This window comes from Nannospalax galili, unplaced genomic scaffold, assembly GCF_000622305.1.
Source record: "Nannospalax galili isolate Female #2095 unplaced genomic scaffold, S.galili_v1.0 scaffold1251, whole genome shotgun sequence".
Classification (NCBI taxonomy): Eukaryota; Metazoa; Chordata; class Mammalia; order Rodentia; family Spalacidae; genus Nannospalax; species Nannospalax galili.
Window position 1 is genome coordinate 1,165,130 of NW_008329321.1, and position 27,221 is coordinate 1,192,350.

General features: G+C 36.7%; 1 protein-coding gene across 1 annotated transcript in view; it reads left to right on the top strand.

Moving 5' to 3' along the window:
* The window catches only part of Zpld1 (zona pellucida like domain containing 1), a 56,026-nt gene that overhangs the window by 20,052 nt on the left and 8,753 nt on the right, over positions 1 to 27,221 (top strand). The window contains exons 4-8 of the mRNA XM_008835816.2: positions 13,408 to 13,628; positions 17,236 to 17,417; positions 18,599 to 18,671; positions 21,630 to 21,727; positions 23,181 to 23,261. Of these exons, the coding sequence (XP_008834038.1) occupies positions 13,408 to 13,628; positions 17,236 to 17,417; positions 18,599 to 18,671; positions 21,630 to 21,727; positions 23,181 to 23,261 (655 nt within the window). The remainder of the gene's footprint in view (positions 1 to 13,407; positions 13,629 to 17,235; positions 17,418 to 18,598; positions 18,672 to 21,629; positions 21,728 to 23,180; positions 23,262 to 27,221) is intronic.

Sequence of the window (27,221 nt, forward strand, 5' to 3'; positions counted from 1 at the left end):
GATCTGGGTTTGAGAAAGGATGCCAAAAGAGAAGGCAGTTATATATGAGTTTCTCAGTGTGTGAGCAGGAATTGGGGGTGGGGGAGGGTTGAGGGACAGGCAAGAGTATGGCAGGTCTGTAAAAAGCCTGCTATTTACATGATTTTCTTTTTGTGGTAAAAGAGAAAGAAGAGCAGCCTAATCCAGAAATTTAAATGGGAAAATAGGCATTTTTAAAAAAGAAAAGAGAGCCCTGAGCTCTCAGCAGAGAAAGTAGAGACTGGAAAGTGAGACTGGGAATGCTAAAAAGAAAAAGAATGATGTAATAAGGAAAGAAAAACATAGTTGAATGTATGGGCAGAGGACTCAGCCTTGGAAAAAAAATGGCTGTTTCTTTTAGGAAAGAAGGAAACAACAAAATAAGCAGAGAAGGGCAGAGATGCTAATATGTTCCCCTCCTTATGCAGTGGGAGATAGTAGCTTTTATGAAAGCAGAAGACAGGAGGGCAGTCTAGACAGGACCTTATTTTGGAGGTAAGGTGGCTGGATTAGAGCTCAGAGACAAGTGGGCAGTCTAGACAGGACCTTATCCGGGATGTAAGGAGGCTGGGCTGTTACAAAACTTCCTCAGCAGAGACAATCTGGCTGATATTGCTAAATGTACTTTTAAGTGGAATAAAGTGTGTTGATCGGGTAATAAGTGGCTAAAGCCAAAGATCATATTTGACGTATGGCATAAACTAAAGAATTGTGTTAAAACATGCATTTAGAATACATCTAGTGATCATTTGTAACAAAATCACCTTGGACTATGGGATCTACCACCTCATCAGACATGAATGCTGTCTCTGTCTCTAAATATGATGATGTAAGTTTGTATATTTTTCCTGAAAATGAACTTAATGTATGATCATGATTAAGAACAAATGACAGAATATTCTCTTATGTTCCTGAGTCCATTATTCTATTCTATTGGGAAAATGTCATTAAAAATAAAATCTCCTGGTCTCCTAATCATCTGTACCTACATGGTAGAAAAAGTAAATATTTCTATCACTGAATAAGCATTAAACTCAGAATGAAATGTAAACCATAGGCAATCACATAGAGATTACAAAGATTAAATGGATTCCATCTTTTTTTATTTTTTAAAATATTTTATTTATTATTTTAGGTGTATGAGTGTGGTGCCTGCATGTAAGTGCACTAGTGTCATGCAATGCCCGCAGAGGACAGAAGAGGCTGTTGGATCCCCTAGAACTAAAGTTACGGACAGTTGTTGGCTCCCATGTGGGTGCTGGGAATCGAACCTAGGTCTTCTGCAAGACCAGTCAGTGTTCTTAACTGCTGAGCCATCTCTCCAGCCCAGATTCTATCCTTCTATCTAGCCAAATGATACAGCCATCAAGACAAACAGTAAGTGGTCCTCAGTAAGGGGCCTTGATAGTGCTGTTCATCAAATAATCTAACTTCGCATTGTGACTGGGGAGGCCATCTGTGTTTATCAGTTTCATACAGAGGAAAATTGTATTCTTATACCCTTATAACAAGCAAGGCTTATTTGAAGTAAGGCTCACACCGAGGTCAAGCTCCTACCTTTTCACAGAGACTAGGTGGTAGTGCTGTGTAAAGACAGTCTCGGGTCATACAGGTTACAATGGCCTACCTACCTTTTCAAAAAAATTTGTATACATTTCAAAGAGATGATAAAGTAGTCACAATTCCAAATTCTTTAAAGTAAATGCTTCAAGAAAAGGGAGAAAGGGGAATTCTCCAAATTTCAACAGAAAGGATTGATTAAATCTCATTTAAATTTTTTTATTTTGTAAATATTTTTGAAAATGAGTATTTCATACAGAACATCTTAGTCATCTTTATACCCCCTTCCTCACTGGTACCTTCCCATAGCCCCCACCCACTGGAATTCATATGTTCTGTCATTTGTGTTAAGGCTTATTGTGTCAAGTTAGTATCCCCAGCAATTCCTCAGTGCAAGTTCACCTACTGAGGTCTAATCAGCCTGTCTAGATCAAATGCTAACACTTTCACTATTATGTGACAGGTGACAAATACTCAATATTTCTAAGTGTACATATGATATATAGTTACACACCCCTAAGGTTAAAGTTTAAAATTTATATTTAAAAAAATCTTGAAGTCCAAATGAAGCAGAAGTCCATGGAGAGGCTTTCTGCTTTTGTGGGTATTATTTCATATCCTTTTTTTGTTTTGAAGTTGTTTGCAGAAAGAACAGAGTGAGCAGATAAACTACAAGTTAATTGTTCATTGCCCTCTTGACTTTGGGGTTTTTTTTTCCACCTAAGGGTCCTCCTTGGTGTCATCAAGAGGTCCAGGAGCTGCTCAGATGCTCAGCAATGGGATGGAATGAGGATGAGCCTGCAAAGAAGGGCTTTCTAAATGCAAAGCAGTGCTCAAAAGGGCTGGAGTAATCATCGTGCCCATCTGACCTCTGTTCTTTCAGGACGGTGCAACTAGTTCTTTAATTTTCATGGCATTTATTCTTGGGCCAAGGGAATCACCATGGTCCTAATATGTTTAAATGTAAAGAGATAACGTCTAATTTCTAAAGCAGTAAACTTTTTGTTAATAGAACTCAAGTTAGTGGTAAGAAACAGACTCATGAGCTACTGAAATGATTCTTGTACTTTTTCCAGACTAAACCCAACTCACGGCTGATTTTTAGACACCAAAAAGTTATACCTGGGTGGGTAAAGCACACGCATAAATGCGCTGGTCTTTGAGATTGAAGGATACCTTTGGAACTAGACTCTGCATTTGGAAGGGAATAGTGTATAAGGGTTATACTACATTTATGGGCTGCTAAAGAAGCCTTTAATGATAGAGGACCAACCAAGGAGATCATTGGGGACTAGAACATTCATGTTCTGACACTGTTGTACAGTGGTTATGAGAAACCCAGTGTTAGTGTTTCATAATTTTAAACTCGGTATTCTATTTAAAATAGCACTAATAAGGACAACATGTTAATTATATTGAGTGCTCAGCAAATCTATTTTATTTCTCACAATAAACAAGCAAAATCACTTGTAAATCTTACATTGCAGTACGAAAATAGGGTTAGAATTTGTCTAATATTGTAAAGCTATCAATTAACAGAATTAAAAGCTAAAGATTCTTTCTGTTTCATCTGGTAATTGGTGAGATCCCCTCAAATAAACTTTGAATATTAAGTTTAAAAGATGTTGTTAGGGGCTGGGTGTGGTTGCACACACCTTTAGTCCTAGCACTTGGGAGGCAGAGGCAGGAGGATCTCTGTGAGTTCGAGGCCTGCCTGGTCTACATAGCGAGTTCCAGGTCAGCTGGGGCTACAGGGAGACCCTGTCTCAAAAAACCAAAAAAAAAAAAAAAAAAAAAAAAAGAAAAAAGAAAAAAAAAAGATGCTGTTAGAATTAGCAATCACACCTAAAAATATCACCTCATTAAAGAATCAATAACTCATATGATGGGTGTATTTGCTTAGCCTTTTCAAGGCTTGGCTGCTCAGGAAATAATTTTTCTCAGAATATCTATCTACAGTTCAATGTACATGAGCATTCTACAGGAAATAAATGGAGAATCACCTTTTCAATTATGAGAATTAATGGATGAGTTGAACAAAATAAACTCATGTTAGACTTTGCTCAACCAGTGCACTGTTTTTTGCCTGAAGATCAGTAAAGCTACGTTACAGAATATTTATCTCATGGAATAGATTCTGACCTGCTGTGAAGATAAGGAAGAACATTCTTCTGCTTAGGAGTAGTATTTTGCTCTCTCATTTCCCAAGGAAATGCCTGCTTCCTGCCTTGCACCTGAAACCACAGTTATTGGCCAAATGGGGCAAAAGAATTCATTCAGGCACTGGCTACTCATCATATTCTGATTAATCTATAGAGATAAAGTTAAAGCACAGCAGAGAGAAATTAGTCAGCAAGTGCAGTGACTGAATAATTCAGGGACTATCCCTTCTCTAATAGAACAATTATTTACTACATGAAATTTGCACTTCCTTTATACAAGAAAGATCTGTATGCTTCTTTTTTCTGCCTTAAAAAGCTGAACAGACTCTTTTTGTTCTAAAGAGTGTGTAGCAGCAAATGTGATTATAAGTCTGCAAAGTTTGCCTCAGACTACACATGAATTTCCTACAGCACTGGAAACAGCAGCTTGTATTTGCTAACGAGAAACAGATGTTGTGATGGAAAAATAAGGTGGCAAGAAACCTGTTCAAGAGAGGAGACTTGAATTCCTAATCCACTTTAAATTCTTCATCAGCTGTTGGTATTTTGTGTAGATTAAATATCAATACCCCTTAAGGACTTCTTGCTGTTTAGCACCAAAACCTCATTCTTGTATAAAAACTTTGTGAGAGGAAATATAACTTTAAAAATGAGTTAGAGCAACACACACAACATCTGTTCTCTAGGTAATCTGTAAGCTCAGCTAGTGCAAAATACCACCACTCTAATCTTAGGAATAGAAGCAGCAGAAACAATATACAAATTAATCTTAGAGTCTACTATAATGGCACACATTTGTAGTAGGGTATTTACTGGAGCCCATGAGTTCAGTTATTTCTAGGTGAAATTTCCATGGAACTCGAAAGCATTCTTCAACATACTGAAAATACTCCTTCTTCTCCATTGAATAGATCATTGTTTATTCCATCAACTTTGTACCAATCCTTCCTTTAAGGCTGAACACATCAGCCAGTGACTATAAGTGTGATCATGTTTACGTGATCCTTGCATCTGAACTATTCAGAGCCTCTACCTGCTCACTGTTGGTCACCCACTTTGTTCTTCATCTTTTGCAATTATTCCAGAGTCTTCAGGACAGATCTTATCCACTGTCAGACAGTAGATACTTCCTCTCAGCTCCTAGGCCACAACACCACAGGTACTACCTTTGCTAATACTGCTCTTGGAACCACCACTCCACTTGCACAGTAGCCTTTTGGAGCAGGATGTCCTACTGTGGCTTTTGGAATAGGGTAGAGATGGGAAAGGAAACTGATCCTTTTCTCAATTCTGTCTCACTATGTGGTCACCAGAGTACAAAAGTGGACATAGGCTCAGCCTCAAGAAACCCTGCACAATTTCATTCAGATTCAAAACCAGTTAGTCTCTCAGACTAAGCAGGGAGTTCTACACAATTTCTCTCTCTCTCCTTCTTGTTGCTTTGGTATTTGAACTTTTCCCTTTTGTAAGCATGTACTTCCTACCAATAAACATTTGATGGAAATGCCTAATTCCAAGTAATACTGCCCTAAGAGCTTCTGTCCAGTCAAAATAATCAGTTGTGTTTTAGAAACTGAATTGACTGAGAGATTTGTCAGAACAGCATCACTGGGAGCGTGTGACAAGTATAGAAATTGAGGCTCTCGTTCAAATCCACAAAAGCAGAACCTGCATTTTAATGAGATTCCCTGGTAATTCACTTGTTCCATGATGTGTAAAAGGTGACAGACCAGAGAGCTCACGATAGTCTTGTTGGCTTTATGTATGCCCTGTCTGTGCCATCTTTGGCAGGCTATCCTGCACCTGCTATTAGTGATAATAGGCATCAACAAGTATGCCATCTAAAGAGGAAAAAATTTAAATTCATTACTAAAAGGAGGTATCTTACGATAAGTCACCAAGGCAAACACACTTAAAAACAAAGTGGCGAAACAAATGCAAAAATCCATGGATTTCATACTGTTTTATTTTCTCAACTTGAAGTCAGATAGTTAATAGCTGACATTAAGAATACCATCATTCATGGAAAACACTGAAGGCAGAGTCATCGTCTCAGGCAGGTAGTAGAGTAGAGATAGAAATATGAACTGGACAGTCAAGGTGGATCTGTCTGTTGTCATATATTTTATTTGTCCAGGAAACGTTGAACTTGATATTAAGTTGTTAGAAACTATGAATGCTATTTGTAGAAGCAGATATATAATATGTATTTAATGTATATAACACAAATAAATATTTGCTAGTATTGGTAAGCAGTCTTGTAAAAAAGGAGAACTTTCACTACATTTATAATGTAATGGGAAATAAAATATCCAATCCCAGATATAATGCAAGTGATTTGGTAGTCTAACTGTTAAAGCGATATGGGACAGGGCACACAAGGATCACTATACCCCATTGGAAAAATGAGGCTGTTTCATCAAATGACAACTTTGATGCTAATTTTCTGTTCTCAGTGTATTTCTCCTTTTACTTGAATGTTACCATGGGTTGTTTTAGATATTGTCATAGCTTTCTGTTTATAGGAAGAACACTTGACAGTTTTAAAGTTGCATTCTTTGCTCTTTCCTGTGTGACAATCATTGCAACTTTCTTCTGACCACTTGCTGTTCATTGGTCTTGAATATTCCATACAGACCTCAGCCTCTCAAGAAGTGAGCCCCTCCTCTTTCTCTTTCTTAAATTCTGTATCTTAGGGCATGATTCACTCCCATCTGACATAAAATTCTGATTGACACACACTTCTCTTCATGCCACCATCTAATAAACTTCCTATAAAATTTAGGCAGTTGGAATTATTTCAATTTTCCCTGACAAGCTCTTCCTAGACACATCTCCTTGATGAAGACAAGATTATGTATGATGTTTACAGAGCTCTATCACATGATTAGGCCATGTTCTAAGTGGCCACTTTTCCTCTCTCTCCTGTATTCAACAAACCACAAGCTCCTTGAAGTAATGGAGTAGTTTGCTAATGTTTTTTTTGTTTGTTTGTTTGTTTTTTGTTTTTTTTTTTTTAACTCTAACTCTGGCATGGAGACTGCTAAGTATAGGATAAATGTGTTTTTGAATCTTTTATTGACACAAAAAGAATTGTATGGATCTTTAAACAGATATGGTAAAAAGCTCCTCTCCTAGTTAAAAAAAAAAAAAAGGGATAGCAACTCTTGGGCACCTCACAATTTAAAAACATAATAAAGACTGACCCCCCAGAACTACTTTTCATGCAGGTATTTGTGTTTTCAGATCATAGTGAAGGGACACTTTGAACCAGTGCTCTGCAGTGCTGAGTGCCCACTTTCAGTCTAATTTTTGAGGTATTGCTATCTTAGTATAAAAGAAAAAAATCATGTAGATGGTATAATTAATTGCATTGATCTATGTCATTATTATTCTACAACACAATTAAATGGTGCTAAGCCATGTGATGGTCCTAAAAGGAAATATAGGCCTCCAAGTTAGAAATGATGAAATGAGATTAAAATGGGTCAGTCTTTAATAAGCTAGAAATCTTTAGCTTCATCTGGATGCTACAGATTGGTAAATTGACTATGGGGTTGTTGAAAGAACAAAGTTAGTTACGCTTATCAGATTTATATATGATGTGCTGCAAACATTGCTAGTAAGTGTCATTGAGAGACAAAGGTACAATTATATTTTTTTAGTAATAGGGTTTTACTGGTGGGAAAGAAGTTAGAAGTTAAGACTCTATGAACTCTTAATCGGGATACATTATTTAGACATGAGGAGTTCAATGGCTGGCTGAATGATGGCACACTTAGACTTTGCATGACCTCAGTAAATCTGAGATAAGCTTAGGTGTGCCAGATTGATAGGTGAGAGGAATACATTTTACCAGTTTGATTTCCTAATACATATTTTAAAAATCTTTATAAGACGCTTAGCTTGGGTAAAATATCAATGAAAAACATTGCCATTTTGATGATATAATTAAACACAAATTACGTAATCAAGTCTGTGGCTTAAATACTCTCAGTTGCTCAGCTCCTGGGTTGCTTTTGTCATGTACTCATTGGATTGTTTAACACCCAGTATCATGCCAGGACATATTGCCCAGGCCAGTCACAGACAGTAAAAGATTCAAAGCTTTAGTTATTGAAACAGTAGCTGAGAAAAAGCTTGACTTTTGGCAGAAACTGTCCTTTGGCAACTTGAAGTATCTTTTTTCTTCTCTCTCAAAGCTTCCCAAATGGTAAAGTTGAGCTGAATGGATATCTTCAGTATGTACAACCAGGAAAAAGAAAAATGTGTTCCGTGGCAGATAGTGAAAAATCTTTAGAAAACGGTGTCAGAATAGATTTGAACAGATTTCTTTTCTTACATTGCAAAAGGCCTTTAATTTGTTACCATACCTTCAAGTAGGGTCAGCTTCTAGTAAATTTAGCACCCCTGCAGGGTTGCATGGCTTCAGCTACAGAGTAGAAAACAGAAGCAAGCTTACAGCTGGACATAGCAACCATTTCTATCTGCTAAAGTGGTCTCAGTATCAATCCCCTCAAACGCTGGTGAGGAAATTGAGGTTTTTGACTAGCTGAGTTTCAGGGATGCAGATAGCTATCTCTTCAAGTATATATATTGATATGTACTTTCTTTGCACATTTATAATATATCAAGCAATGCAATCATACTTGCACATTAAGCATAAAGAAAATTCTTTTTAAATATTTGTTTTTATTTTATGTCTATGAGTGTTTTGCCAGCATGAATATAAGTGCACCATGTGCATGCAGTGCCCACAGAGGTATTGGATCTTTTGGAACTGGAATTAAAGAAGGTTGTTAGCTACCCAACCAGGAGCCCAACCAGGTCCTTTGCAAGAGCAGCCAGTGATCTTAACTGCTGAGCCATCTCTCCAGCCCCATAAAGCAAATTCTTAATGAGCTCATTAGTAGATGGAGATTAAATCTTCAGGTGGACATTTCGTTTCAATAAAAAGACCAATTTGTATATTTAGGATTCCCATGATCGTAGCTGTGCTTGCCACATAGCCTCTTTCTCTGCTATACTTTCCTTTGTATTTTAAATCCCGATGGAAATGGAACTGTCTGCCTCCCAAGCATTCAGTCTATTTCATTACCCACACTATCCCTCTTGTGCTGTAAAGTTTCTACTCTTTTATTTTACACAACTAACTCCTACTAGTATTCAAAACTCAGCTCAATGCTATCTTCTTGAGGAAGCTCCCCCACCCCATTTTTAAGTTATAGCTCCTGCTGGAACTCACTTTGTAAATCAGGACCAAGCTGGCTTTGATCCCACAGAGATCCACCTGCTTCTGCCTCCTGAGTGCTGGGATTAAAGGCATGCATCACAGTGCCTGGCAAGGAAGTCATTCCTCTTTTGTTTTTATTGAATTTTTAAAATTCAATACAATGTGTTCTGATCATATTTGGATCACCTCCTTTACTCACTCCCCCCTTACTACTCCCTGCCTGATTTCATATATGCTATCATATATATTTTTAAGGCCTATCAAATCAAATTTGTGTTCACAAATACCCTTTGTGTGGATCTATCCACTAGAACCTGGTTACCCTATCCAGCATCATACCCTTAAAGAAAACTGACTCTCCTCCCCTCAGCAGATATCAGTTGTCCATAGTTCTTCAGAGTTGGGCCTTCTTAACTACTTTCCCACTACTATGCTTGGATTTTTGTCTGGCTTGAGCTTTCGTGGGTCTGTGCATGCTGCTGCCATTGCTGTGAGTTCATATGAGTAAACAGATGAGCTGTATGGAAAACTCTGCTCCCTTGTCATCCACCTTCTCCACCCCCTCTTCTGCAATGATGCCTGAGCCTTGGGAGGCAGGCATTTGGAATAGGTTTCCTTTTAGGGACAGGCACCCTGAGGCCTCTTACTCTCTGCATGTTGACCAGTTGTGGTTCTCCATGTAGATCTCCATCTGCTCCATGAGAAAGCGTCTCTGGTGAAAGTTGAGAGATACATTAATCTATGGATATAACAATAAGTCATTAGAAGTTGGTTTAATACTATGTCCATTTAGCAAAATAATAGTGGTTTGTTCTCCCTTATGGCATATGACCTATGGAAGATACTCTAATGAGTTCATCTAGGCTAGGATAGCTTTGTCTGCCATCACACCTCCCCAACCCCTCACAATTCTTCTGTTGATATGGTCATGCTATTGAGCCTACCTTCCTGAATAGACTGATACTTTGAGAAGTAGGGCCAGTGCTTTTTAAGTCCTTGGAGCAGTCTGTCACACCAGTACTTTATATAGTTAGTTAAGTCCTCTAGACTGTATTAGTGAATAAAATAGATTTGTTGTCTTCTGGGACATTTAGTTTATTGGACGAATATAGAAATGCATGTGTAATTTTAAAGTAACGATAGCACAAAATAAAGTGTCATCCTTTATGTGTGAGATCAGGGATATCTTTAGGGAAAGAAATGAACTTTGAGACATGAAGGGTGAGGCAGAGTTACTTAGGCAAAGCTTGGGTCTTGGGGAGCATTCCAAGCAGAAGAAAACACTAAAGAACTTATGCATTAAGTTACTTTGTGATTTGTCAAATGCCTACAGTGATCTACTGAGGAATAATTTGTATGTCCTAAGATGTGCAAATCTTGAAGTTGTAGCTTGAAATTTTCATATTTTAACATTGATATGCACTTACAGAACTCCCACAGGAGCACTTGCAAAACTCTTCCCAAATTTTCTTTACATTTTTTATTTAGATAAATTTATTTTTATTTTATGTGTATGTGTGTTTTGCCTGCATGTATGTGAGTATACCAGGTCTGCGCAATGCCCACAAAGGCAAGAAGAGGGCATGCGATCCCCTGGTTGTGAGCCAGTGTTCTTAAGCACTAAGCTATTTCTCTAGTCCCTTCACCCCCAGTGTTATGTTCCTATTCCTGAAAATTCTATTCTAGGAAGTAAACATATTCTCGTATCTGTTACTCTGTGTAATCCTTTTAAATAAGAGGACACCATTTTATGTTTAAAAATGTGAGGAGCAAGGATGCAAGAAAAAAGGGACCGTAGAGGGAGATGGTGGCAGATCAGGAAGAATCCTGAGTACCTAGTTCAAGGTATGGACTTTGGCCTCCAGGTAATGTCCAACTATTGAAGATCTGAATAAAAAGTTGACATGGTTGGATTAGAATATTAACAACTACACAGAGTGAGGAGATTTAAACTAGAAATAGGGATGGGGGCATAACTTAGTAGCTAACGTGCTTGCAGTACAAACACGAGGACTTGAGTTTGATCCCTAGTACCGTCATAAAAAACTAGGCATGGCAGTGCTCACTGGAATCCTAGTGCTTGAGAGGTAGAGACTGGAAGATCACTGGGCCTAACTCGGCAGCCAGCCTAGCCTAATCAGTGAGCCCCAGGTCCCTGTGAGAAATTCAAAGAAACAAGTAGAACAAGGTGGATGGTTCTGAAGGAGGAACCACACCAGAGGTTTTCCTTCTGCCTTTACATACACGTGAATATACACACATGTTAATCCTATATGCACTTACACACACACCTACAGCCACATACATATCCACACATAAAATGAAATAGGTAGAAAGTTGATACAATATCCCAGGCAAAAGATAGAATGTAGGAAAAAAAAGTGCAGATGGAGAAAAAATACATTTGAGATATAATTTGAAGTTCATAGAGACTCAAGAAACTTTTTTTGTTTTGTTTTGTTTTGTTTTGGTCTTTTTGAGACAGGGTCTCCCTGTAGCCCCAGCTGGCCTGGAACTCACTATGTAGACCAGGCTGGCCTTGAACTCACAGAGATCTGCCTGCCTCTGCCTCCCAAATGCTGGGATTAAAGGCATGCACCACCATGCCCAGCTTCAAGAAACCTTTTTTAAAATCAACTATTTTATTCTAGGAAAGGGGAATCATTTAAAAGTTGTGGTTGCATTTAAACTGTGAATGTTTTTTAAGGCTATAGAGATTCATTTTACTTTTCCACCTATGAATGAAGAATTAGGATTTTGTCAAACATCTAGCCTAGTATTTTCCTTATGTTCACAGAAAGATTTTTAATCATTCCAGGTAATTGTAGTGAGCTTAAGATTATTATCATACTTGGAAACTCCATATTGACTTCTTTACCGTCTCAAAATATAGCTTATTTTACTAGGAAAAAAAAAAAAGAGTATGTAGGATAAATAATCCAAAGAGATTTGTTATTGAGCACTACTCCTGTTAATCAGGAGGGAGTCATTTAAGTAAATTAATTCTATGCTGAAAATCTTGAATGGCATTTACATATTTCTTAGGTGAATATTCTATCATATGTCAAAACTATATTTTATTTTGCTCAGTTTTCCTGTTTTGAACAATCAAGGTAATTTCTTCAAGTAGCATAATCAGTTGTTGTTTGTTTCCACATTTTGCAGTTCTGATGCTTGGATCAGATTTTGTACCCAACTGTGTTAACAGTGGCTGACTCACTTGTATTAGCTTCCTCTTCGTAGCACCGATGTAACAAAGCACCACGAAAAAGTGACTTACAACGAGGGACTTTTGCCGTCTCATGGGGTGACTTCAAACCATGAACACTGATTATCTCACAGTCCCGATGGCCAGAAATTCAAAATCAAGGCGGAGCCACACTCCCTCCAAGTGTCTGTAAAATGTCCTTTTCTGTTTCTCCTAAACTTGGTGGCGTGCTCGGTCTTGGTGTGTCTTGGTTTCCAGACACATCACTCTAATCTTGTCATCAGCCTATTTCTTCCTGTGTCTTTGCCTTTCCACAGTATCACTCATATGCATCGAGGGGCTTGCTTTACTCCAGAGTGACCTCATCTTCACTTAACTAATTAAAATTTTAGCAATCCATATTCAAAGTCTGAGGTAGCAGAGGAAACCATATTGTTTTGTGAGATGGGGCATAGCCAGTAAAGTCTGCCATCGGGAATTACCTATCAGATAAACTCTCCTTTTTCTACAATTTTCTGGTTCATGTCCAGGTTGTTTCCTGATAAATCACAGAGCTATGAAGACCATGCAAATTACAATTTGCTTTTCCGTGCTTAGTCTATGCATGTACAGTCATTGGCAAAATTTTCTTAGAGGAACTTATGCATTTTCTTCACAGAACCAGCACCCTATTTTTCATTCCCTTTCCCTAACATGAACTACTATAGGCTGAATAAAATGAAACTTTTCAAAATAGCTTTTGTTTCTACATTCTGCTAGGCTGAGTTACCAAGTAGCAAAGTGCTGAATAATTTGGTGGAGGGTGGATTTTAACTACTTCTTTAGACTTGGGAAAACACATCATTTGTACTGTTTCACTCTAGACAGGAGATCTGAATAATTCAGTTACTGAAGTTCTAAATTTCCCCAGTAACCTGATTTTTCCCATTCAATTCTATCATTCAACAGCACTAGACTGACATTTAATACATTTCTTCTCAAGCGGAGGCTCAAGGAAACAGAGGTGACTATAACATACCCAAAGATAGCTTCTTAAATGACTAAATCAAGGACTATTTTTCCTGGCTACTTATCTTAATGACTTACACATTGGATTATGAAGTGTACGAGACTAGAAATGAGTTAGACTAAAGAGACCATAAGCATATCAGGGAATATAAACATTAGTTCATCTACTCTCTACTGTGCTTTTACAATTTACTATCTTTTATATATTTTTGTTTCAGCTGAAAGAGACATCAGTGTCTACTGTGGGGTGCAAGCCATTACCATGAAGATTAATTTTTGCACGGTCCTTTTCTCGGGTTATTCTGAAACAGATCTGGCACTGAACGGAAGGCATGGGGATTCCCACTGCAGGGGGTTCATCAATAATAACACCTTTCCAGCAGTGGTCATTTTCATCATCAATCTCAGCACCTTGGAGGGCTGTGGAAACAACTTAGTGGTAAGATTAGTGTGAAATCCTGTGCTAAGTCTGGGGTCATAAATAAAAAATGCTTCCCATTTCATAAAATGATCAGGAGCCCAATCTATCCTTCAGGAAAAGAAAATCCAATAAAGCCAAACAAATCACTTTCTTTTGCCTGTTTGAAGTTTGCACTCCCAAATATACATTCTGTCTTCAGATAATGGTAATGTTGATAGTAGCTGGGCCATTGAGAGGCCTGGTTGGTGTTAGGTATGCAAAGCAGTGTTCTGTTGTTAGACTGACATTGATTGGCATTTCTAAAAATTTACCACTGACCATAGTCTTTATACTTTTATGGATGTATCTGATCAAATGAACAATGTTTGTTTCATGTTTGGCTGTGATCTCCTTGGCCTAATGCTTTAGTGATCTCATTCAGTAAGAAAGATTAAAGATAGAACAGGACACTTGGAATCTTCTTTTATGTTTACCTTTGACAGATTGATCGGCATTGGTACCTTGTAAAGGCTGTCTGCATTTCTGGCGTGAAGTTCTTCCTTGTCTGAGTCTGCCCTTTGCATTTCAAAATTGTTATCTGACTCACTCTTGCCCATGAAATTGTGATAGCACATGCCCTACTATCATCTTGACAGTTGTAACAGTGCTTTGAACATTTCTTCCCTGACTGAGATCTCATAGTCTCTGCCATTCATTATTAATTCTCTGAACACCAAAAATAGAGTTAAAGAAGAAATTAGATACTCCAGGTAGTTAAAAAATAATGGAAATTAATATACTCTGATGGGAGCATTAATTACACTGAATTTCACCTACTTCTATATTTTATTTAGCTTGCTAAAATATCATTATATTGATAGAGCCTAGCAAAAATGTGATACAAAACATGCAAATGCTTAGCTCAGTAAAGAAGGTGAAATTGGCTTTCATTCTACACAAATTATTGGTAGGGATTAAGAGGGGAGACTTGATTATACTAAGGGCATGATTTCTAATATTTGGTGGGGGCTAGAAGACAGGGAAATAAATTTATTTGAATCTCCTTTATTTTATCCCAAAGGGCAGTTAGAATATTGAGCACATGACCGTTTCCAAGGTTGTGTATTGTTGACTCTTTTTATTAAAAACATTTATTCATCTCTCTGAGTTGTGCACATAGAGGTTATGAAGTGGGCCTAAGGGAGAGCGAGGCAGGTTGATTATTGCATGTCTTGTTTCCAAATGGAGGGAGGGAGTAGGGGGTTGGAAATCAGCAGTGACTCCTCTCCTCTCACCATGCTCCAAAATCTCACTTTTTAAAGTCACTGTTGCCTTGCTTGCTAAAAGTAATCCAGGAGAAAAGGCAGGAAAGCTGTTTCTTTGTATATGCATGCTTTTCACTTTTAGCAGCTAGTTGATATAGAAAGTGTGTGTGTGTACTTGTGTATATGCGTATGTATGTGTGCATGTGTATGTATGTGTATCAGTAAGTGCATGTGTGTGTATGAGTGTATATATGTGTTTGTGTGTGTGTGAGTGTATGTGTACATGTAAAGATATGTGTATATGTGAGTGTATGTATATATGTGAGTGTGTGAGTCTATGTGTATATGTATGGATGTGTGTGACTGTGTGTATTTATGAGTTATATGTGTGTATGTGTATATATGGTGTACGTGCCTGTGTGAATGCATATGTATGTGTGAGGGTATGTATGTATATGATCGTATGTGAGAGTGAGTATATGTATGAGTCTATGTATGATTGTTATGTGTGTATATGTATACATGTGTGTGACTGTGTGTGTATGTATGAGTTATATGTGTATATATATATATGATGTGTGTGCCTGTGTGAATGTATGTGTATGTGTAAGGGTATGTATATATATATGATTGTATGTGAGAGTGAGTATATGTATGAGACTACTCTTGAATGTTGTGTGTGTATATGTATGTATGTATGAGTGTATGTGTGTATGTATGAGTTATATCTGTGTGTATGTATGTGTCTATGTATATGTGCATGTGTGTACACGTATATATGAATGTGTGTGTATATGTGAGTGCCTGTGTCTCTGTGTATTGTTTTCACAGAATTTCTAACCACAGCTAGTGAATCAGGCAAATGGTGGGCAGAAGAAAAGAGTTTCTTAATTTTCATATTTTACCTTGGATGTCACCACTTTGGTGCCTGCTCTGGGGACATTCCTACATGAGCAAAAGTAAATAGACTACTAAATCTCTGGAGTGGAGCGAAAAATGTTCTCTTCTTGCTGATTCTTGCCCAACTTGTGTATGTAACGATCTCAAGTCTGCCCATGTACTTTTAGGCTTGTGCATAAAGTTTATCCTATTGTTGAAAATCAGTATTACGGGTCACAGCAATGTCTCCTGAAAGAGTTTAGTGAATGCTGTACTATTTGGCATGGTCAGAGAAGAACTGTGTTCTTCCTTGGTTTCATGAGGTTCATGAACACTATTATTCCTAATGTGGCAGTTTTTTAGCTGTAGTAGGATTAGAGAATCCAATGAAACCTAGCGGTCAAGAAAATACACACAGAAGCAGCATTTCCCTATAATTTTTGGGAGTTCCTGATCCCTTTGAGACTTGTCTATGAGAATGAGAATCTCCATGGACCACTCAGGAGGACCCAATCCTCAGAAAATTTGTAGCTTTCATTTATTAGTTCAAAAATAATTTACAAGGCTCACAATGCTGGCATTGTGTCAAAGACACAAAAGTAAGACCCGCATGGGCCTGTCCACCAAGAGCTCTGAGGACAGCTGAGGGATCAGAGCAAGCAGGCATCCAATGTGCTGTGGAGGTAAGCACTGCACGCAGGCTGGTGGGGAGTTTCACTAGGAAAGATCAGATGTTGCAAAGGGGTAACACAGAAGCTGATGAAACAAGGAAGAAAGAGGTTACCAAAGGAGTATGCATAAAAACCAGAGAAAGAAAGGCTTTGGGACAGGAGCAGATTATTAGCAAGAGTGGAAATCTGAAGCTGGGCATGGTGGACCAAAGGCAGGCAGATTATCTGTGAGACTGGGTCCAGGCTGATCTACATAGCTAGTTCAAAGGAATGGAAGCCTGGATGGTCTGGCAAGATGGCTCATCAGGTAAAGCCTAGTCTTGAGTTCTATCCTGGAACTCACGTAAAGTAAACTAGAAGGAAAGAACCAATTCTACAAAGTTGTCCTCTGACTTTCACACATGCTCCTCTCTCTCTCTCTCTCTCTCTCTCTCTCTCACACACACACACACATTAATAAAGAGTATAAGCCTGGGGCTATGAAATTAATGTGGCTAACAAGGCCTAAATAACAGAGGTCTTTAAAGCATGCCAGAAAGGTTGGACATTAACAACGAGAGTTTTTAAAATTAATTTTTGATCTTTGGATATGTAATCATTGTCTGTTCTTATTTATGAAATATGAGTCAACTGTCTTTGATACACATGAAGTTCCTTATTTTAAATGACATATTATCGCATAAATAGCACAATGTTTATTTAATTTCATCCATAGCACGCAATAGCAGAACTAAACCTAGCAGTGATCTGGTGTAATGCTTTGTTTGCACAGAATGCATAGGTTTGTGTGGACAAGAATTAGTCATTGAACTTGATCTACTGTTCTTATAGGTATCCACTGTTCCTGGTGTCGGTGCTTCTGGAAATGCGACTGCAGTACAGATAGGGAATATTTCAGGATATATTGATACTCCAGACCCGTCAACAGTCATCAGCTATCTACCTGGGCTTCTTTACAAATTTAGCTGTAGTTACCCATTGGAATACCTGATTAATAATACCCAGCTTGCTTCGTAAGTTCAAGTTTTATTCTTGGTTTCTCACACTGTCTTTGTGATTGAGTCTTTTCTCATTTTTGAGGGACTTGTAGTAAAACTCAATGTATGCTGCTTAAGCAGTTTTGAAGCTTGGCAGTATTCCATTCCTAACGCATAGAGCTTTTAGTCACTTTGTTGCTGAGTCCTGCCTGTTCACTTCTTCCATATGTTCTCACTTCTGGGTTCTATAGCTCCAGATTCTGAGTCTTTGGGACTTCTGCAGAGGGACACAGATGCTTGTGATTCTCCAGGAAAGTGGCATGATTATTATTGGCCCAGGGTGAAGGAATTCTCGACAAGGACTGAGATTATAGAAATGTCATGTCTTCATTGATCATTTCCAAAAATATATATTCCAAGATAATGGTTGTGTGCATGGTATAACCACATAGATTTGTCAACTACTGTTGAGAAAATGAGATGACCAAATGAAAGTTTTCCTTCTCTAATTTGAGGGTCTGTTGGTATGAAATTCTTATTATTTAATCTGAGTACATAGGAATATAGAGGCTACATTTTGTTTCCAGTATAAAACTACTCATAGATGATTTTCTTAGTACATGAAATACTGTTTTGATTATGATACTGCTTTGGTCAAAAGCAAAACTTTGATATAGTAAGACCCTCATCAGAGGACACAGATGTAGAGGGAAGTTTCTCTCATTCTGTCCTCTGCATCCCATAGTAAACATACTTCTCATCCTGAAAATCTAAGGAATTTGTTCATTTATTCAATCAGTGTTTATTACACTCCATTTACTTACCAGGCACTATTTTTTCTAGCGTGAACAAAGTTGGACAAAATCCCTGACATGATAGAACTTCTTATAGAATTGATAAAATTGTATTTGCCTCAGATTCAAGTTCTTATAAAATGAGTATTCCTGTGGGGGCGGGGGAACATCTCATTTACGCAACGCCAAATAAAAAGATGTCTCCATCAATAAAAAGATCATAAATGACAGTCTTTATTTGATCCTTTTGCTTTTTTATAATTTACCTTTTCAGTGATTTAAATAGTATACTTACTCCAGGTCAAGTTAAAAACATGCCAAGCTAATTCAAGAGTTTATTGCCTGAAATCTAGCATTCAGGCATAAATAAAACTTTTAATTTAAAATCTCATCAGTGCTTTTCCTCTTCCACAACTGTTTTAGGTCCTCAGCTGCAATTTCCGTGAGAGAGAACAATGGAACATTTGTCAGCACTTTGAACTTGCTCCTTTATAATGTAAGTTGATGGGTGAAAGATATTATTTTCCCTTTCAGTGTTGTGAGGAGCCATTTATATGAATAGCTTTTATGTAAAAATCTACTGAAAGTCACATTAACCCTGCTGTACTTTGGTAACATTTATCTATCTTTACTTCCATTTTCATCTCTTACTCATAAATGCAAACTATAAGCACCATTAAATTCTAGAAGTTGATAGATGATTGGAATGTGACTCTATAATAGTTACTACAAGAATCTATCATGTTTATTTGCATATCTTTGTTTATTTGCATATCTATAGTGTTGTGTATGTGTGTCTGTGTTTGTGTCCATAGTCAGGGTTAAAATTTGGGGAATAATGTTTTTCGATATAAAGATATGCAAAGTTCAAATGATACTTCTCTTGGAAGCGTTAGTAATGATGAATGTGTTAATATTTCGAATATGGGTTTTGTTGATGACAATTCTGTCACATCTGAAGTAATTTGGATTGATAACATAGCATTGTCTAAAGTTTTGTCGTGTAAATATCGACAGTGGCAGTAAAATGTGAAAAATACATGGGGTTCTATTTATAACTGTTATATTAATCCCCCAAATGATATTTTCATGTTGATTAAAAATTTTATTCATACATTTTAAATGCCTGATTTAAATATCAATTTTTCAATCTATCAACCAACATTTTTGTAAATTATGAATCTGATTTTTGCATTATTATTCATGTCATCAAGGCACTGAATTATAATTCATGCAATGGATTTAAAAGTCAGTGCTTTATACTTTGAATATAATGAGCTATAAATATTGTAGTAGGACATTTTCCAAAGGCATTTAAAAAATCATGTTTATAAGTTTGTAGTTTGACACCACAGAGTTCTAAACAACAAATTAAAATGTGTTGGAGTAGAGATTGGCTTTCTGTCATTTCTAAACTTCGCAAAGAAAAGAGGCCAGTTTACAAGGTTCTATAATGCTTAGGAACTGTGTGTCGATATTTGTTACAAATATGGTCAGTTATTTATTATTTCTCCATTGGAAGTTATATCTCCCCTAGAGAAGTTCTGTTTGTAACCCTTAGGCATGCTTGGAAGTTACATCACATGCCTTCTATTGCACTCTGATTCTCTAGCGTGTTGTTTGGAGAGCAACAGTTGCGCCCAGTGTGAATGCTGCACATATTTATTTCTATGTGTATCAGGACACAGAGGACATCTCAGGAAAGTTATATTTATAAAATCTATAACGTATCGTCAATGAGATTTCTATATATGAAAGATAGTTTGACTTGATTTGAGCCCATCTCTTTGTGTAATATAAATTAACTGTTTTCTTCTCTGTGGAAAGAGAAAAACAAGGCTGCTTTTTGTGTTTGAATTGTACCTAAATGTTAATGTTTTCTGAGTGGGTAAAGAAATATGGTTGGGCAAATAGGGAAGAAAATAATTGACAACTCTTGGTTCAACTACAACTGGGTGATATATCATGTGCAAATGTCTTACGGGCTTACTCCTTGTAAAGAGAGTGAGCATTCTTTGGGACAATATCTATGCAAGTATAAGATGAAAAAGAGGATCATTAATATACTGCAGTTTACTTGGGAATATTGGAACAGCAATCCAGAAACATAATGAAATAAAAGTACTACCTGTCAACTTGGCTAAAGAAGTGATTATCATTTATCACAGAAACATAGAGAATAATTAGAAATAATGTGGGTGAAGTTTCCCAAGTGTGGCATGCAATCCCTAGTTTGCCTGGGTTTATTTGGGAAGGAAATGTGTGCATGTTGATGCAATGTTTTCAAAAGTGAAACATCCAAACTCTTAATGTCTTACTGTTAAAAATTCTAAATCCATTGCTTTCTTTAAATCCTGTAAACAGGAAGTATGCCACATTTTGCTCGACTTTAAAATTTCATAGTTAACATTACAAATGTTCTTTGGCTATAAAACAGCAATTTCCTTAGAGTTACTATATTTCGGAAAACAGTTTTTCTGTAAGGTAAATTGTTTGACTACTTAGATTTTTGTGTGCCTTTCTGTTTACATTTTATATTTTTCTTTATTATCAAAAATAGATGCAACTTTTAAATTTCTAATTTGCTGCTTTAATCTACTTTACCTTTGGGGAAATGGTATGAATAAACTCTTAGAACTGGACTCAAATAAAGAAAGAGAAATTTTGGACAGAACTTTTATAACATGTTTTGGCAACTCAGAGAATATGTTAGTCTCTATTTTTGGTTTGCAACTAAATTTTGGTAACTTCAAATTACCAGATAAATGATTTTGTATAAGTGAAAGAGATCCACAAATTAACACCTGACACTCCAACAGTGAAGGGCTTAAATTGAAGCACATATAATTAAAGAAAACTGAAATTTGGCTCAGAGTTAAGAGAACTGGTTGCTCTTGCAGAGGACCCAGGTTCAGTTCTCAGCACCCACATGGCAGTTAATAACCACCTGTAACTCCAGTTCCACAGATCTGATGCCCTCTTCTGTTCTCAGAAGGCACGGCACTCACATGTGCACTTACATACAGGCGAAACACTAGTACACATAAAATAGAAATAAATAAACCAAAAAAAAATATTTCAGAAGGATAGTAAAAGTAACATCAATATAAATGATGGAATCCTAATTTAGACAAACTGAATATTGGTAATCAAATATTAAATAAATTAGCTATTAATCGGTGACCATAGAATACAATTTAAATGTAGTGACCATACATTATTTTATGTGATTAAATCATAGGAAAAATGTTTTATGCATTGAAATCAATTCATTACATCAATATGGGCTAAAGGAAGCTCTGCAAAGGAGTATAAAACAACCCCTCTTTGGAGTTGGTTATGTACGTGTGTGTTCACTTGCTTGCCCTTTGTTTCTTTAACACTGATATAAGTGGTAAACATGCTGTTGCTGGGAAGGTAATGACGTATGGATTATTTATCATTTCATCATTAGGATTCAACCTACAGGGAGCAGTTAATTATCCCAAGTATAGGATTACCTTTGAAAACCAAAGTATTTGCAGCTGTTCAAGCTACTAATCTGGATGGCAGGTATTTTCACACTCTTATGTTTATTGGCTGAAACACTTAAGCATCCTGAGTTATAGTGCTAGCTCATTCATTTTGAAGCTTTTTTGAAACATACTGTCATCACCATGCCATTTAGTCATGTTAATAAATATTAGTAATAAATTATAAGGTTTAAGGGAGTGTAACTTATTTTATATCATTAATCGGAAAATAACAAATCTTCCCATAAAGAAAAAGTGATAGCGACTGGAAGAAACCATGTGGAGATCTCATCCACATATCACTTGATATACAGTTGTGATTCGTATTTTCCGAGTATATATTCTTATTTATCTTTTTAAATAGCACAATAGAACTGTCATTGTAAAGATCTGTACCAAAATTATACAAAAGATTTTCCAGAAGGAACTTTGCAAAAATCAGCCTCAATGACTTTCTAGAATGCCTAGAAAATTCAGGTTGATGAAAACTGAAAGGGATCCTATAACACAGGAGGCGGAGAAAGGAAGGTCACGTGTTTGAGATCCACCTAAAATAATACCAAGACACTGAAACAAATATAAAATCCTCTAAGAAAGCTCCAAAGTTAAGGATCTCTTCTTGCCCCATGCAAAGTATGCAATATGTAATGGTTTATTTGGGGCTTGTGTACTATTATTTAATCTTGGCATCTGAGGAGATGGTATACCCTAAAACAGTGGCTCTTCTTCACTACCTCCCTTTGTCTTTTATCAGGAGCACACAATATGTGACTGTTTAAAATCACTTCACAGGATTTTCTCTTCCTATTATTAACATTTATTTCTTATAGAAGTATTTGTTTATCTGTGTGTTTGTAGTACGAGCTGAAATGAAGCGATGTAAAACTCTGTCCAATCTGACTTTGTGGAGGAAAGCCTTATATCTGCCTCATGGCTTTCTTCTACTAGCGAAGTGTCTATCATGAACTTCCACTCCTGCTCCCACGGAGTCTGGTGCATATTCACATGCTCATTCACCAAACTCTTTTTCTATGTTTATTATTATTGTGTTTTATTATGTTAGAGAGAATAAGTTCTGTAAACAAAAGAATATTTCTCATACTGAAACGTATCTCTGTGCTTGTGCAACTCACTTTGTGATTTTGTTTCTTCAGACTTTGACTTGTCACTTGCCTTATTTCTCTCTCTCTCTCTCTCTCTCTCTCTCTCTCTCTCTCTCTCGTCTCTTTCCTTTTTTCTCTCTCTCTCTCTCTCTCTCTCTCTCTCTCTCTCTCTCTCTCTCGTGTCTTTAGTCTCATCCTCACTTGACAATTTGTTCCGGAATTTTAAATATAATTTTAGGGAAATGCTTAATAAAAAAGAAACTTACGCAAACAAGTAATAAAACTATATTCCATGAGATAAGAAGTTTGTTAATACTTAGTTTCTGTGGGTTAATTACCAACATTCCAGCAAGGGCGCTGATTCCAGACCATGTTTGTCTCTCTCTGCAGATGGAATGTATTAATGGATTATTGCTACACGACCCCATCAGGGAACCCAAATGATGATACTCGGTATGATCTCTTCCTTAGGTAGGTGTCTCGGTTTCAAACTGATTTCAAAAACCCAGTTGTGGATAAATGAAATGGAAAGTCTAGGTCAGATAAGCAAATTATATAACACCGCTATAGCTTTTGAATTTAAAGTTTTACATTTTGAACTTTTAGTCTGGAAGTACAGAAGTTGAGATCAGTTTTCAACACAAAATGCTGATAAGGCTACTGTGGAATGAGAGTTGTAACTAAGTTATATCCACCAACAATGTTTTATTCATGCTTAGGAGACATGGGGATATTTCACTGCCTTAAGAAAAGCACGGTAAGGATATCATTCTCAATATAAGGCAATGAAAGGGTATTGTTTATTGGCAGCCATACCATCTCATCCTATGTCAAAAGGAGAGTGAAATTAAAGTAATGGTCTGGATAATTTAGACCCCAAGACCCTGTTGTTCATTTATCAGTATTTAATATGGAAGTATAATTCAAACTAGTACTCCATTTTTTTAAAAAAAATCAGAGGCAGTAACTTCAACTTCATTCCCCAGTAGACAATACAATTTATGTTTGGGGAAAGAGGACATTGATCATAAACCCATTTAATCATTTCAGTTCCCTTTTAGCACTTTTATCTGACAGCAGAACAGAAGAGTTAGGCAGTGTCTTCTAATCATGCTTATAAAATGCAGTTGGCGCAGATCATTTCAGCTTATTCACACATGATGGGAGTAACATAATGGGAAACCAAATAATATGCTTTATTGGCTAATCAAGGTTAAGACATTGTTCAAAGGATACGGTCAAACTGACACTTCTTATCTTGTTGCTGGAAATGTTAATCTGGCCAAGATTTTGAAGAGAAAATGTCAGTGTACATGAAAAGTTAAAAAAAAAATCATACTGTCTTATTCTATTTTTGAAATTGAGAAGTATGTCTTACTATATTTATGATGTTCTAGTGTATCGGTGTTATTGAAAATAGTAAAGCGTGGGAAAAAACTGTACATTCAGCAATAAGAAATGACCAGGTGAATGATGGAGAGTCAGTAGGTCAACAAGGTCACACAGGTACTGTGATTATGTGGTTGGTTATTAAATGGAAAAATACGGTAATTTTACTTTATCTTTTGCCCTTTTATCTTCTTGGTACTTTCACCTTTGGAAACTTTAAAAATTTAAGTGGTTAAGAACAGGCCCATGTATTTATATATACAGTAGGACTCACATTTATAAAAGCAAACACTGTAAGCCCAAAGGCCCACTGTGAGCATTTATAGATGGAAGAACTGTGTGTTCTTTTGTTTTAATATTTATTTTCCAATATTTTTCTGATGACCACAAATTAATACTCTGGAATGTGATCCTCAGACTTCTGGGATGAGCATGATTTGAATCTTTTCAATTTTCCTATTGGAAATTTCCAAGGATAAAACAAGGGTAGTGGTGGTGGCAAGTTACAGAAACAGCTCTAAGGAATGTGCCTAGAAGGTGAGGGCTCTGTTGGGAGCAGGCTGAGTGAGGTCCACCAGCTTCCACGGATGGGGAATACCAGGAATGATGCTAGGAGCCAGTTTCTGGAGCTTTCATACTGACCCCTTAAAAAGGCAAAGGACTCACCGAAGGAGGTAAAGGACTCACCAAGGAATGCCCATCTCTACTTCTGGAGGTCAGGCTGGTCAATGAACCTTCTGAATAGTTTAAAGCTCAAACAGGCAGAGAAAATAGCTATACAGTTTGTCTAAACAGTTTGTACCTGAGCAGTTTGTCTATCACTGTAAAACAGAGGAGGGAGCCCTTGAGTTGTTAAAACAAAACAAAACAAAACGAAAAAACAAAAAAACTCTAGAAAGGTCATTGCCTTTCCATATTGCCTTAGGAGTCCCTGAGAGCACCAGTTCCTTTGAAACCCAATACTTCAGATACGAATTTCAATCAAAAGGCATTTCCTCACAATGTTATAAGAAAAATTTTGAAAATGGCATAAAATGTGTTTTAAAGATAAATTCACCAGAAAGAAATGTCATAGAATAGAAACTGTTTGTAATTTAACATTTCTACTCTAATTTTAAAATAGTTAAGAAGTATTTACAGTTATGACAATAGAAATATAAGAACTCAGATAAGCAAAAATCAGACAACACAGAGTAGGGCTATGAGAATGTGAAACTGGAAATTTAAAATGGAAATAGAAGATATGGTGAGAAAATACTTAAGGGAACAGAACCACATAGGAGTAGAAATAAAGCACGGAGGACAAAAATAATAAATGAAAATAAATAGGAGCAAGATAAAGGAGACTGATGCAGAAAAAGAAATAGATATGGGTAAAGGGAATTAAAAAAAATGCACATATGTAGCCATATTAAATGCCATTATATAGTCATTATATATATGTTCCTCCAAAAGAAACCAAAATAATAAGACAGTAAATTAGGAATACTTTCTAAAATTGAAAAAAGTTTGTATCAACATAGTGGGAAAATGTCCTAGATGAAATTTAAGCATTCTGAAAGTAGAAATTAGAAGAAACTGAGAAACACATAGTCAAAAGCACAAAAAAGTCAGATTAGCTAACTTAATTCTGAACAGCAACTGAGTATGAACATAAAAGATCTAAATGACTTAATTGTGTCCTACGTGCTGGGGGTGGGGAGACCACTTGGTAATGTGTGACTGTGCAAGTGTGAGGACCTGAGTTAGTATCCCCAGTATCCAAGTAAAGAAGCTGGGTACAGTGGTTACATACCTGGGGAGGCAGAGACAGGAGGATCCCTGGGACTCCTTCACCAGTCAGTGTTGCCAGTCCACAAGCTTCGGGTTCAGTGGGATATTCTGTCCCAAAAGTAAGGCAGAGAGTGACTGATGAAGGAACCTGAGGTAGACTTCTGGACTCCACATGTACATCCATACACACACACACACACACACACACACACACACACACACAGTGATCTAAATATTAGGAGATAACAATTATAATACTGTCAGAAAACAGCAAGCCCTCATCAGTTGGAAGTTTTAAAACTCATAACTGACATTTGTTTTGAAAATGGAAATATAAACCAACATTCTGAAACACATCATGAAAAATACTATCTGAAAAAAGGTCATAAACTAACATGATAAAAAAAAATGGATAACTGATACACATAAAATGCAAAAAGTCAGGTAGGAATGGACATGGGAGTGCAGAGACTATGATCCACTAGATATAGTGAGAGCTCTAAAATTAGAAAGGAATGTGACGTTATGCTAGAAAAAATACAGACAAACCTTACAGAGCAGTGAGTGCAGAACAGATCTCAAAGCGAGAATCCAGGGTCTCACAGAGTGTAGTACCCAAAGCAAGTGCACGAAACAGGAATTAAAAACAGCTCTAGATAATGAACAATCATACGAGGAAAAATAGTATTGGATCTATGTACTTCACTCAATATATCATAGTAAAATATAAATAGATGATTAAGTACATAATGTACAGTTTTAGAAGTAGCAGAATAATATTTGCAGAATACCTTTAAAACTTTGGAATAAGGCCAAACAGCAAAGTAAAACAACTTGTATTTTATATAAAAAAAAATCAGGAGTGATTCATCCTAATATATGAAGAACTTGTAAGAATCACAGAGACGCCGGGCTTGGTAGTGTAAGCCTTTAATCCCAGAACTTGGGAGGCAGAGGCAGGAGGATCTTTATGAATTTGAGGCCAGCCTGGTCTACATAGCGAGTTCCAGGACAGCTGGGGCTACAAGAAGCCCCTGTCTCAAAAAGAAAAAAAAAAAAAAACAAAAAAAAAAGAATCACAGAAATGAAAGCCAAGCCACAGTTGAATTTTGGCAAAGGAAGTTAATAGTTTTCAGATAAAGAAACAGAATATGTATGCAAAGATAGACAAATCATTCACACTAAGAAAAGTGCAAATCAAAATGATATGGTGATAATTCCTTATTACTATCAAATAACGAACAGGCCTATAGATATAGGATTATATGT